The 14,215-nt window shown below is 44.0% G+C and overlaps 1 protein-coding gene across 6 annotated transcripts in view; it reads left to right on the forward strand.

The window, feature by feature from the left end:
* The window catches only part of ercc2 (excision repair cross-complementation group 2), a 46,997-nt gene extending 34,336 nt beyond the window's left edge, over positions 1 to 12,661 (forward strand). For all 6 annotated transcript variants that reach the window (XM_072549575.1, XM_072549580.1, XM_072549577.1 and 3 more), the window contains 6 exons: positions 208 to 300; positions 1,589 to 1,661; positions 5,067 to 5,137; positions 7,689 to 7,832; positions 9,162 to 9,305; positions 12,291 to 12,661. In XM_072549575.1, the coding sequence (XP_072405676.1) occupies positions 208 to 300; positions 1,589 to 1,661; positions 5,067 to 5,137; positions 7,689 to 7,832; positions 9,162 to 9,305; positions 12,291 to 12,383 (618 nt within the window). In that variant the 3' untranslated portion in view covers positions 12,384 to 12,661. The remainder of the gene's footprint in view (positions 1 to 207; positions 301 to 1,588; positions 1,662 to 5,066; positions 5,138 to 7,688; positions 7,833 to 9,161; positions 9,306 to 12,290) is intronic.
* The last annotated feature ends 1,554 nt before the right edge of the window (positions 12,662 to 14,215 follow it).

Raw genomic sequence — 14,215 nt, forward strand, 5'->3', positions numbered from 1 at the left:
TTACATATCTAACTTGTTCCAGTTCATTCACCAGGTCCACAAAGCAAAATGCTAACTTTGATTCTTTCTCCACAGACACTGCCTGGCAAGCTCAGTATTTCCAGCATTGTCTGTTTTTGTGCCAAATAATATCACCTGTACCAGGAATAACATTTCTTTCTTGCTTTAAGGGCTAAGAAAACTTTTTTTTCCTCTTTTTCCTTTTAGGGAATTCTCGAAAATATTCAACGTAACAAACTTATATTTATTGAAACTCAGGATGCTGCAGAGACCAGTGTGGCCCTGGAGAAATACCAGGAGGTAAGTGAAACCAAAGTAGGGTTGAATTATCCAAGGCAAGACTGAAAGTTCTGATGTTATCAGTATTGATAACTGACTGTTAATCTGTTGATACAGCAATGGTCAAGGGAGTTAGTGTAACCTTGACCTCAAGAGCACACTGTCGATTCTGTTTATACGCACCTAGACAGGTAAACAGGATGGTTACCTTAACATCTGACTGACATGATGGTCTCCTCCATCACTGTGGCACGCCCTCGGTGCTGACCCTCTAACTGTGCCACGGTCCCTTGGCTCTGTCCTAGGGTATGAGTCTGGGTTTATACTGGAGTAATTTGTGCAGTGAACAATGTTCCCGCGTATGCAGCAATCTGCATGAACCTACGGAGGCCATGTTGAACATGGCCACGATCAAATGAAAGTGTGACTGATCAAAAATATTTCAAGGGCCTGACAGGGTGAGTGTTTTGGTGCACTGCACACAATGAGCAAAAATGTTACAGCTGAACACTTAACTACAGAAATCAGGAGGTGTCGTTTTCAACCCACAGTCTGTTTTTTTTTTTGGGAAAGTGGATTCTGATTGCTATCCAGAGACAGAAAATAGTTTGAGTACGCATGGGTGTCTGATGAGGGCAGGTTGGGCAGTGGATTAATGCCCTCCACTGGGTAGTTCACTGGGCTCCCACTGGAAGACTTGTCACTTGGCTAATGATTACCTCCCAGCACGGAATCAGTCCCTTCAGATAAGGGAGTGAATTAAAGACAGAAAGCAATCTGGAGGGGGTGCAGAGAAGATCACCAGGTTGGAGCAGTTTAGGTATGAAGAGAGGCTGGATCAAATTGGGTATTTTCTTTGGAGCAGTGAAGGCTGAGAGGGGACCAGACTGAGGTTCATAGACAGGGTGGATAGAAAACAGCTATTCCCCTTAGTTGAAGATCAATAATAAGGGAAATAATTTTAAGGTGAAAGACAGGAGATTTTAAGGGGATTTGAGGAAAAGATTTTTTTCACTGACAAATGGTGGGATTCTGGAGTGCACTACCTGGGAGGGTAGTTGAGGCAAGAAAACCTCTCGATCTTTAAAAAGTACTTGGATGGGCACTTGAAATATCATAATGTTCAAAGCTATGGGCCCAGTGCTGGAAAGTGGGGATAGTGTAGATAGGTCACTGCAGACTTGATGAACTGAAGAGCCTATTCTGTGCTGAGTGACTGTATGAATTAGCTGAGGCTGTATATTCCACAGTTGTGCTACAATCCCCTCCCAACAGCTACTGCTCAGTAATGTTTCTGTTTCATTGGCAGGCATGTGAGAATGGACGAGGCGCCATCCTACTGTCTGTCGCTAGAGGAAAGGTCTCCGAGGGGATAGATTTTGGTCAGTGTCACGATTCAGTTTTGTCACTTTGCTATGAGAGGTGTAATTGTAATGTGAATCGCTGCTTCATGAGCGTGGAGCGTGTTTGTTTCATTGTTCAACACATTGGCATGTAAAATTCAGGGAGTAGCAGAATCAGCTTACCAATTTCCATACCATCAGATTTACACATCAGTTCCTTTGTGTTATTGAGAATGAAAAGTGGATGTAGTCAGATGGAATGCTGATCGAGTGCTCATTCCTGATCACCAATAAAGGGTGGTTTTACATAAGCTTTAATGCATGTCCTGTACAGTCACAGTATACCTGATGATGCAATGTTTCACCAGGACAGATAATTCTACTGAGACACTATTACTGCAGTAGGACTTTATCAAGCAATTCACCTCGGCATTAGGAAAGTTGGTTGTGTATTTATGTAGTGAAATAATGTCTTTTAGATTTTGGAAAATGCCAGTCTGATATCTGATTAGTCTGAGTATCTGTTAAGAATAACTGAGGAAGATTCCTCTTCATATCTGTACAGTTGGATCAGAAACTTTGATAATTAAGTCAGCACCAATCCTTCGCTGTAAAGTCTATAACCGATCCCTCTGCCCCACTCATCCAAGATTTTGACAAACATTTGATTCCCTGCCACAGTATCAGGACAAGAGATCAGTGCTACTGACATTGTCAGTGTCTGTCAGGAAGACAATATCAGCACTCGGTGTGTGGAGTACTGCAGATCTGGCACTCATACTCCCCAGTTTATGATGAACAGTCACTACTGCCTTCTTGCTGCACTTCTTATCTCACTGCCCTACTCCCCTCGCTGTCTCAGTTGGCTTCCCACTCTCTTCCATCACCATTCCCCTTGAGCCCTGCTTTCCTCGTTATCTCGCTTGACTCTCCCCTCAATGCCTTTACCACTCCCCTTGCTGCTTCCCTTCACTATCAGGCTTGACCCTTCCCTGGCTGCCTTGCTCCCTACTTCAGTTATTCATTGCTGCACTTAACGAAACGTGTCCCTTTAATGAAGAAGTGATGTTGTGAAACTTGAAAATGTTCAGAAAAGATTTACAAGGAGGTTGCCAGGTTTGGAGGATTTGAGCTACAGGGAGAGGTTGAATAAGCTGGGGCTGTTTTCCCTGGAGTCTCAGCCGTTGAAGGGTGACCTTATAGTGGTTTATAAAATCATGAGGGGCATGGATAGGATAAATAGACAAAGTCTTTTCCCTGGGGTGGGGGAGTCCAGAACTAGAGGGCATAGGTTTAGAGTGAGAGGGGAAAGATATAAAAGGGACCTAAGGGGTAACTTTTTCACGCAGAAGGTGACACATATATGGAATGAGCTGTCGGAGGAAGTGGTGGAAGCTGGTGCAAATACAACATTTAAAAGGCATTTGGATGGGTATATGAATAGGAAGGTTTTGAAGGGATAGGGGCCAGATGCTGGCAGGTGTGACTAGATTGGGTCGGGATATCTGGTCAACACAGACGAGTTGGATCGAAGGGTCTGTTTCTGTGCTGCACATCTCTATGACTAAATGAGTTTTGAATGAACTGCATTTACAGCATTACAGTTGTTCAATTTCAGTGCTTTTTTGATGTGGACACTCCCTGCGATATTGCAACTGACTGCACATAACAGAATGCCCTCCTACAGTTATAGTGCAGTGTTTTAGCAAAGTTGCACTGATTTCTGCCTCCGCCATTTCCTGTTGTAAAGGATTAACCAGCTACTAAGCCAAGGTGTAACTAACCCCTTTCTGCTCACTCTGACAGTTTTAAATTGATAATCTCTCATTGAATCAATAGCCAGTGGAATTATTTAGTCTATTGAAACATTTTGTAGTTTTTAAGGATCATTATTAAATCTTTTCTGAGCCTTCTGTGCTCCTGTGTGAGCAATATCAGTATCTCCAGTCTCTCCTTCATTGACAGTTGTGCCTTCAGCTGACTGAGCATTCCGCTCTGGAATTCCCTCCCTGTTGCACCTCTCTCTTTGCTTTTAGGATGCTCCTTTAAATCAGCTTTTAGTCACAAGAACAAAAGAGAGCGGGGTGGGAGATGTCCATTAAGTCCTTCAAACTTGCTTCACCATTCAGTGGAACCATGACTGATCATATACTTCAACAATATCCTTCTGCACTGTCCCTGTATCACTTGATGTTTTTAATTTGTAGAAACCTATCAACCTCAGCTTGGGATGTATTCAAAGACTGAGCTTCCATATCCTTTAGGCAGAGAATGTCGAAGATTCACGGCCCTCTGGGTGAAGAAATTCCTCTCCATCTCAGTCATCAGTGGCTGGTCCAACGCCCCTAGTCCAGAGGAACTGTCCTTCCTGTATCCAGCCTCTGGTTCCCTTTTAAGTATTTTGTCTGTATGAATGAGATCACCTCTCATTCTTCTAAACTTCAGAGAATATTGGGTGCAATCTATTTTATCTTTCCTCATGGGGGAATCCTGCCTCCTAGGAATCAGACTGGTGAAACTTTGCTGCACTCCCTCTGTGGCAGGTATAACTCTCCTTAATTAAAGAAATAAAACTGCATACAGTACTCTACGTCTGGTCTCTAAGGCTCTCTACAATTACAGTAAGGGACTTTTACTCCTATGCCCAAATCCTCTTGTAATAAAAGCCAAAATATCACTACGTATTGTACCTGCATGTTAATGTTCAGTGATACATTACAAAGGCATCAGAGGTCCTTTTGAACTTAGCACCTCTTAATCCCTTAACCTTTAGGGTATACTTTGACAAAGTGGATAACCTCACATTTCTACATATTGTATTGCATCTGGCAATTTTTTTTACTCTCTCACATGACCTGAAGCAGCATGTCAAATGAGGCACATTGGATGTGTGTGTGTAAGAGAGAGATGTACCAATTGACCTGTAATTGACTCCTTGATCTGCAGAATTCCCTTTGATTTTGTTACTAGTTGCGCAAGTTGCCAGATGTTTTTCACATGCTTTTCTTCTGTTCTGCCATCCCAGTCAATTAACTTCAGCTCACAGCGGCACAGTGACTCGGTGGTTAGCACTGCTGCCTCACAGCACCAAGGACCTGAGTTCGATTCCCGCCTCAGGTGACAGGGCCTGTGTGGGTCTGCACATTCTCCCCGTGTCTGCTTGGGTTTCCTCTGGGTGCTCCAGTTTCCTCCCACAATCCAAAGATGTGTAAGTCAGGTGAATTGGCCATTCTAAATTGTCCATGATATTAGGTGCATTAGTCAAGGGTAAATATAGGGTAGGGGAATAGGACTAGGTGGGTTACTCTTTGGAGAATTTGTGTGGACTTGACAGGCCGAAGGGCCAGTTTGCTCACTGTAGGCAATCTAATCTAATCTAATCTAATCATTCCAGTGTTTCAATTCGTGTTCATTGATATTTACTCCCTCTATATTTTCTGACAGTCCATCATTACGGGAGAGCTGTGATTATGTTTGGTGTTCCTTATGTCTACACTCAGAGCAGGATTCTAAAGGTAGGTATCCTCTGTCTGGGGTGATTTCTGTTTGTGGTGTTTGGTGATGTGGCTGATAACCTGATAAACATTGGGAGACTCAAGTGCATAGTCAGCACCAGCAACACGGACAGAATCAATGTATGGAAAAAAAAACAGGACCTTTCAGAGATGCTGATAAACAAACCACTGAGAACACCAGTGATTGTTTGTATCTTATTACTTTTAATTTAGGTGGTGAATATGTTTTAGTATCAATTAGAGCACTCAGAATCAGCTCCAAACAGATGATTAGATACAGAGTAAAGCTTCCTTTATTCTCTCCCAATAAGTCATCCTAGAACAGGGACAGCACAGGGTCAGATACAGAATAAAGCTCCCTCTGCACTGTTCCCCTTAAACTCTCACAGAGCAGGGACAGCACAGGGTTAGATACACAGTAAGGATCCCTCTGCACTGTCCCCCTTAAACTCTCCTAGGGCAGGGACAGCACAGGGTTAGATACAGAACAAAGCTCCCTCTGCACAGTCGCCATCAAACACTCCCAGGACAGGGACAGCAGAAAGAAGTGTATATCTGGATGAGGAGAAAGAAGGCATCAATAGGTCTTCAGTCACCTGTGATAGGGTTAGGGTTAGTACATCGATTATTTGGCTGCGTGGGTACAGACAGTTACCACATTTTTACAGAGAACTGTAAAAGCACAGGTTTTCAAAAGTGTTTGTGATTTCTAACATATATATATATATATATATATATATATTAATAATTGAATGTTAGAGGTTCCTGTGCTGTTTTGTTTTCGCTGGTACTTGGAAGTGATGTTAATTTTCAGTATTTTTTAATATTCATTAACGAGGACGTGGGCATCACTGGTGAGGCCAGTCTTTGTTACCCATCACTGATTACATTTGAGAATGTAGAGGCAAATTAAAATAGGGTCACGTTGGAAAATAGTTTTTGAGATATTGCCATCATCATCTGCTGTGCTTTACACCTAATTCAGTGAAGTGATGTTCTGTTGTTAGTGCAGACTTCATCCTATATGACAGGATCTAACTGTACTAAAGGCTGAAATGCTGAGGCCACTAATTTGATTTGATACAAAATGGGTTGGCCCTCAGTTTTAAGGGTAATAGAAGGTAAGCAAGGAAGAAAACTAATGTTTCCACCTACATGAAGTCTAATAATTCCACCCAGCTGAAGTAACCTAAAAGCATTTTCATCTCGTTACAGGCCACAAAAAGTGCTATAATTACATGATTCTCTGTCATAAAAAAATTATCAGAGTCTTTTTGTTTTTAACCATGCTCAGCCCTGCACAAGCAGTCGCCCAGCTATGTGTTTCAGCAGGAATGACAGAAAGATGGGTCGCTTCGATCTCCACTGTTTGCAGTTTGTGTACTTGGGGGTGTCCACAATTGATTTCAGTGGCCCTGTGGTCACGAATGGAAATGTTATTCAGGATTTCTGCTCCTTGTCTCAATGTGATGTCATGTGTATGCTGTACACCAGACTACTTAGACCAGTTACTGAAGTAGAAATCGAGAAAGTGGTGCTGGAAAAGCACAGCAGTTCAGGCAGCATCCGAGAAGCAGAAGATTTGATATTTTAGGCATTAGGATGCTCACCTTCTTCCAGATACTGAAGTATCTTAGAGGCCAGTTTAAACCATTCAGCCCTTTCAAGCCTGCTGCACCATTTAATAAGATTATAGCTGGTCTGGCTGTGGCCTCAACTGTCTCCCCCACTGACACCTCAGACACCTGCCCTGCCTTATTTCCCAAGAGTAGGTCAAGTTCTGCACCTTCTCTAGTAGGTACATCCACATACTGAATCAGAAAATTTTCTTGTGCACACTTAACAAATTCCTCTCCATCTAAAGCCTTAACACCATGGCAGTCCCAATCTACCATTACTACGATTATTCTTACAGATAGCTGAGATCTCCTGACAAGTTTGTTTCTCAATTTCCCTCTGACTATTAGGGGGGTCTATAATACAATCCATTTAATAAGATTATAGCTGGTCTGACTATGGCCTCAACTGTCACTGTATACCTGTTACTGATTATTCTTGAGTCCCTTATTAGTCAAGAATCTGTCTGTGTCTAGCTTTAAAAGTATTCAATAAACCTATTTACACCTTCTGATAAATATTTCTCCTTACCTCCATTTTTTGATTATTTACTTTAAATGGGTGATCTCTTATTTTTAATGCAAAAACAAAATGTTCCAAATGCTGGAAATCTGAAATGAAACAAATTAATGGGGAAACTCAATTTGTCAGGCAGTATCAATAGGGGCTGGAGGAGGTGACTGGAGTTCAGGAGGGTTATAGTGGCTGGAGGAGGTGACCCGAGACGAGGGAGGGTTATAGTGGCTGGAGGAGGTGACAGGTGATGAGGGAGGGTTATAGTGGCTGGAGAAGATCACAGGAGATGCTGAAAGTAGAGAAGATGATGGACAGAGCAAAGGGCAAAATCTGGAAGTGAGTTCTATTATGCAAAAACAAATTTAAGAACTGCCTTGATATTTCTGAACTTCATTGACGGAGTCTCTGTAATCTACAGGCACGTTTAGAATACATCCGGGATCAGTTCCAAATCCGAGAGAATGATTTCCTGACTTTTGATGCCATGAGGCATGCTGCTCAATGTGTAGGAAGAGTCATTCGTGGAAAAACTGATTACGGGCTCATGATTTTTGCAGACAAGGTAATTTGAAACTAGTCTTAGTAAATATGCAATTTGCCTGTGATTACTGATCAAACTGAATTAAACATGGAGTGTGTGGCTTTTTCAGGAGCATTGTTTGTTCAGCTGCAAGATAATCTATTTCTGTGCTGTTTAAATCCCAGTGACCTGGGAGATTTATAACTTAGGGTTTAAGCGGCCTTATTATTGTATGAGATTGAGCAGCAAAGTGTTCAGAATAATCACTCATATCAACATTTTTGTTCTAGTTGGATGTCACCAGCAAAGCTGGTGTTAATTGTTCATTCCCAATTACCCATGAGAAGACAGTGGTGAACTGCCACTTTGAACTGCTGCTATCCATATGGGAAAGGTATCTCTACAAACAGACAGCATCATAAATCCATGGTCATAGTGTGTGTTGATTTGAATAAATGCAGATTAAATTGCTTAGCTCAGGGTTATTTAGAGTTTGGCTTGTGCTAAGTATCAGAGACTGCATGGTGGAGAGTAACCTCGGATTGTGAAACCACAACAAGAACCTTTATTTCACAACCTTGAACTCCTCCCACAAGAATTTGTGGATTTTCTATGCTATTTGCCTCTACAAGTGGTTGCTATGCAGCTTGCTCACCATGTACAATACTGCCATCCATGTCAACTCCCAAATATCCCAAGCTATTAATGGTAACAGAACTGAGCACCTCAGCTTCTCATCTGGAATTTAAATACAGATGCTTCATCAGAGTTCAGAGCAGATCTTTCCAAACATCCAGACACAGAAACATTAACCAGTTAAAGAAGTGCACTGTGGGGACTGTAGCTTGCAGAGAACCATAGGGCTGTACTCTAGCATTCTCCGTTTCTCTTCTTTCCTCCCCCTCTTGACCCATGAACTAGTTCCTGTGTGCTGTGGACCATGTGTAAGCTGCACTGAGGGCCACATGTGGGCTGTATAACAAATTGCTTGCATACTCTGCCATGTGCCACCTGCATACTCTCCCATGCACCATGTCCATGCTGTACTGAGAGAAATGTGTACCATACTGCAGGCTGCATGCACACTACTGAGGGTAACATAAGCTATACTACAGGTAGCATTCATACTGTACTGAGGGTAACAGGCTACGTGCATACTGTATCACAGGCTGAGGGTAATGTACACTACTGCAGGCCACATGCATACTGTGCTGAGGCTAAATATAGAGTAATGTGGCCACACGTACTAAACAGCAAGTGACCGTGCTGTGTTTTGGCCCCCATGTCAAAGACTGTCCAGTGGGTTAAGGGCCATGTGCCCTCCCTGGGTCCATCGCATTATCATTGATTCAAAGTGCTTTCTCTGGGCAGCGCTTTGCTCGAGCTGATAAACGGGGGAAGCTGCCTCGCTGGATTCAGGAGCACATCACAGACAGTAACCTCAATCTCACCGTGGATGAAGCAGTGCAAATAGCCAAGCACTTCCTGCGACAGATGGCACAGCCTTTCCAACAGGTCAGCTACAGAATTGACATTGGCTCCTGCTTACTCTTCAACTTTCCTGTCTATCTCATTCTCTCTGTCTGTCTGTATCCTGCTTTTGCACTCCTCATAGAGTCATAGAGATGTACAGCATGGAAACAGACCCTTCGGTCCAACCCGTCCATGCCGACCAGATTTCCCAACCCAATCTAGTCCCACCTGCCAGCACCCAGCCCATATCCCTCCAAACCCTTCCTATTCATATACCCATCCAAATGCCTCTTAAATGTTGCAATTGTACCAGCCTCCACCACATCCTCTGACAGCTCATTCCATACACGTACCACCTCTGTATGATAAAAGTTGCCCCTTAGGTCTCTTTTATATCTTTCCCCTCTCACCCTAAACCTATGCCCTCTAGTTCTGGACTCCCCGACCCCAGGGAAAAGACTTTGTCTATTTATCCTATCCATGCCCCTCATGATTTTGTAAACCTCTAGAAGGTCACCCCTCAGCCTCCGACGCTCCAGGGAAAACAGCCCCAGCCTGTTCAGCCTCTCCCTGTAGCTCAGATCCTCCAACCCTGGCAACATCCTTATAAATCTTTTCTGAATCCTTTCAAGTTTCACAACATCTTTCCAAAAGGAAGGAAACCAGAATTGCATGCAATATTCCAACAGTGGCCTAACCAATGTCCTGTACAGCCACAACATCACCTCCCAACTCCTTTACTCAGTACTCTGACCAATAAAGGAAAGCATACCAAACGCCTTCTTCACTATCCTATCTACCTGCAACTCCACTTTCAAGAAGCTATGAACCTGCACTCCAAGGTCTCTTTGTTCAGCAACACTCCCTAGGACCTTACCATTAAGTGTATAAGTCCTACTTTCCCAAAATGCAGCACCTCGCATTTATCTGAATTAAACTCCCATCTGCACTTCTCAGCCCATTGGCCCATCTAGTCCAGTTCCTGTTGTAATCTGAGGTAACCCTCTTCGCTGTCCACTACACCTCCAATTTTGGTGTCATCTGCAAACTTACTAACTGTATCTCTTATGCTCGCATCCAAATCATTTATGTAAATGACAAAAAGTAGAGGATCCAGCACCGATCCTTGTGGCACTCCACTGGTCACAGGCCTCCAGTCTGAAAATCAACCCTCCACCACCACCCTCTGTCTTCTACCTTTGAGCCAGTCCTGTATCCAAATGGCTAGTTCTCCCTGAATTCCATGAGATCTAACCTTGCTGCTCAGTCTCCCATGGGGAACAATGGGGAACCTTGTTGAACGCTTTACTGAAGTCCATATAGATCACATCTACGGCTCTGCCCTCATCAGTCCTCTTTGTTACTTCTTCAAAAAACTCAATCAAGTTTGTGAGACATGATTTCCCACTCACAAAGCCATGTTGACTATCCAGAATCAGTCCTTGCCTTTCCAAATACATGTACATCCTGTCCCTCAGGATTCCCTCCAACAACTTGCCCACCGCTGAGGTCAGGCTCACTGGTCTATAGTTCCCTGGCTTGTCTTTATCACCCTTCTTAAACAGTGGCACCACATTTGCCAACCTCCAGTCTTCCGGCACCTCACCTGTGACTATCGATACAAATATCTCAGCAAGAGGCCCAGCAATCACTTCTCTAGCTTCTCAGAGTTCTCGGGTACACCTGATCAGGTCCTGGAGATTTATCCACTTTTAACCGTTTCAAGACATCCAGCACTTCCTCCTCTGTAATCTGGGCATTTTGCAAGATGTCACCATCTATTTCCCTACAGTTTATATCTTCCATATTCTTTTCCACAGTAAATACTGATGCAAAATATTTGTTTAGTATCTCCCCCATTTTCTTGGCTCCACAAAAAGGCCGCCTTGCTGATCTTTGAGGGGCCCTATTCTCTCCCTAGTTACCCTTTTGTCCTTAATATATTTGTAAAAACCCTTTGGATTCTCCTTAATTCTATTTGCCAAAGCTATCTCATGTCCCCGCTTTGCTCCTGATTTCCCTCTTAAGTATACTCCTACTGCCTTTATACTCTTCTAAGGATTCACTCGATCTATCCTGTCTATACCTGAAATATGCTTCCTTCTTTTTCTTAACCAAACCCTCAATTTCTTTAGTCATCCAGCATTCCCTATACCTACCAGCCTTCCCTTTCACCCTGACAGGAATATACTTTCTCTGGATTCTTGTTATCTCATTTCTGAACTGAAAATGTGTTGCTGGAAAAGTGCAGCAGGTCAGGCAGCATCCAAGGAACAGGAGAATCGACGTTCCGGGCATCAGCCCTTCTTCAGGAATCCCATTCGTCGATTCTCCTGCTCCTTGGATGCTGCCTGACCTGCTGCGCTTTTCCAGCAACACATTTTCAGCTCTGATCTCCAGCATCTGCAGTCCTCACTTTTTCCATCTCATTTCTGAAGGCTTCCCATTTTCCAACCGTCCCTTTACCTGTGAACATCTGCCTCCTGATTTTGAAAGTTCTTGCCTAATACCATCAAAATTGGCCTTTCTCCAATTTAGAACTTTAACTTTTAGATCTGGTCCATCCTGTTCCATCACGATTTTAAAATGAATAGAATTATGGTCGCTGGCCCCAAAGTGCTCCCCCACTGTCACCTCATATTTCCTTTTGTTCTTTCGTTTACTGTTCTGTTTTGTTCTTCTCTCTCTCATTAATTCCTGTTCTATTTCTCCCACAGGTTTTTTCTTTCCTACCTTCTCTCCTCTGTCTCTCTTTTTCAGTTTTCTACATCGATATCTCTCTTTCCCCAACACCAACCCCAACTCCAGTGCTTTCACCACATGCTTTCTCCTCTGTCCCCCAGTCTCCTCTTGTACTTCGAGTGCTCTGGATAATATTTAAATGAAGGATACATGTTAGCCAGGATACTTGGGAGAATTTCAATACTTTTCCTGTGTTAGCTTCTGAGAAACTGTCAGTGTGGTCCTAAAAAGTATTTTATTTATGATTTGTTTAACATTTTCTGTTTTTCCCGATTCTAACCCCAGGAAGACCAGTTGGGATTGTCACTGCTCTCATTAGATCAGCTCGAATCTGAGGAGATACTAAGCAGAATCCAGCAGATTTCTCACCAAGTGTGAAGGGAGGAGGGGCAGCACCTGTTTGAATACCAACACTGAGCCTTCCACTGCAGTATTTGCATCAGTTTGATCTCCTGTTTGTGAGTGGTGACTCCCTATATTCTGCAAGAAACAGGATTTGAACGGTGGCTTGATGCTATTAGTAATGGGAGCGGAAAGGAAGGGTCAATCTGTAACCTCCGTGGGTACTGACCAATGGGAGAGTTTCCCGTGTCCAAGTATTGATTGTAAAATATTAACAACTGACCTCACAGTTGATAAACAAGATTTTGTACTAATCATTGAACCTGCGTGTTCTTTTCACATTGCCTCAAGCTTTGACATTGATCACTGATGTACAGGGGTAAGGAGACTGGTTTTACACAGAGCAAGAGATCATGATGATGACAAATTGAAAAGGTATTAATGCAGTGCGGCTCTGTCAGTGAGTCAGTGCTGAGGGAATGCTGCGCTGTCAGAGGGTCAGTACTGAGGGAGTGCCGCAGTGTCAGAGGGTCAGTGCTGAGGGACAGTACTGAGGGAGTGTCAGAGGGTCAGTGCTGAGGGAGTGCCGTATTGTTAGATGGTCAGTGCTGAGGGAGTGCCGCAGTGTCGGAGGGTCAGTGCTGAGGGAGTGCCGCAATTTCGGAGGGTCAGTGCTGAGGGAGCGCCGCACTGTCAGAGGGTCAGTGCTGAGGGAGCGCTGCACTGTCAGAGAGTCAGGGCTGAGGGAGTGCCGCAGTGTCAGAGGGTCAGTGCTGAGGGACAGTACTGAGGGAGTGTCGGAGGGTCAGTGCTGAGGGAGTGCCATATTGTCAGATGGTCAGTGCTGAGGGAGTGCTGCAGTGTTGGAGGGTCAGTGCTGAGGGAGTGCCGCAGTGTCGGAGGGTCAGTGCTGAGGGAGTGCCGCAGTGTCGGAGGGTCAGAGCTGAGGGAGTGCCACACTGTCAGAGGGTCAGTGCTGAGGGAGCGCCGCACTGTCAGAGGGTCAGTGCTGAGGGAGCGACGCACTGTCAGAGGGTCAGTGCTGAGGGAGTGCCACAGTGTCAGAGGGTCAGAGCTGAGGGAGTGCCACACTGTCAGAGGGTCAGTGCTGAGGGAGCGCCGCACTGTCAGAGGGTCAGTGCTGAGGGAGCGCCGCACTGTCAGAGGGTCAGTGCTGAGGGAGCGACGCACTGTCAGAGGGTCAGTGCTGAGGGAGCGCCGCACTGTCAGAGGGTCAGTGCTGAGGGAGCGCCGCACTGTCAGAGGGTCAGTGCTGAGGGAGTGCCGCAGTGTCAGAAGGTCAGTGCTGAGCAGGATGATGCTGTGGATTGCAGTTGGAAGAAGAGCAGGAAATTTCTTCTTGAGACTCTAAGCTAATCATTGATCCTTAACGTACTCAATATAAAGAAAATACAAGTAAATTGCTTTTTCAATTGGAGTGTTTGGGATGTTCAGTGCTGAGAAGGGAGGAGATAAAAGGCTGAGTGTTATGCCCGCAGTTTAAGTATGTAAAGTGGCAAAAGATAGGGAGGGGATTCTTGGGGGCTTTGTGATCCCTATCCAGACTGATAACATTTAGAGAGTTAATATCCCAGTGATCAATGCAAAGAATTACACAACGTGATTTCACAATGTAAAACTTGTGTAGCAAAATAAGCTAAAATCAACATTAACTAAATATTACTTGGGCAATTTATACCCTAAACTTCAGAAAAGGTACACTGCATTAACTTAATAACACAACTGAAATCTCCACATGGCATTTATAATTTATATCTAATTTATACTTGGGTATAAATTACCCAAGTAATACTTAGTTGATGTATAAGGGTGTATCTTCTGGTATCCTTTAAAAGAAAGTCCCTCCA

Source organism: Chiloscyllium punctatum, chromosome 29 (assembly GCF_047496795.1).
Source record: "Chiloscyllium punctatum isolate Juve2018m chromosome 29, sChiPun1.3, whole genome shotgun sequence".
Classification (NCBI taxonomy): Eukaryota; Metazoa; Chordata; class Chondrichthyes; order Orectolobiformes; family Hemiscylliidae; genus Chiloscyllium; species Chiloscyllium punctatum.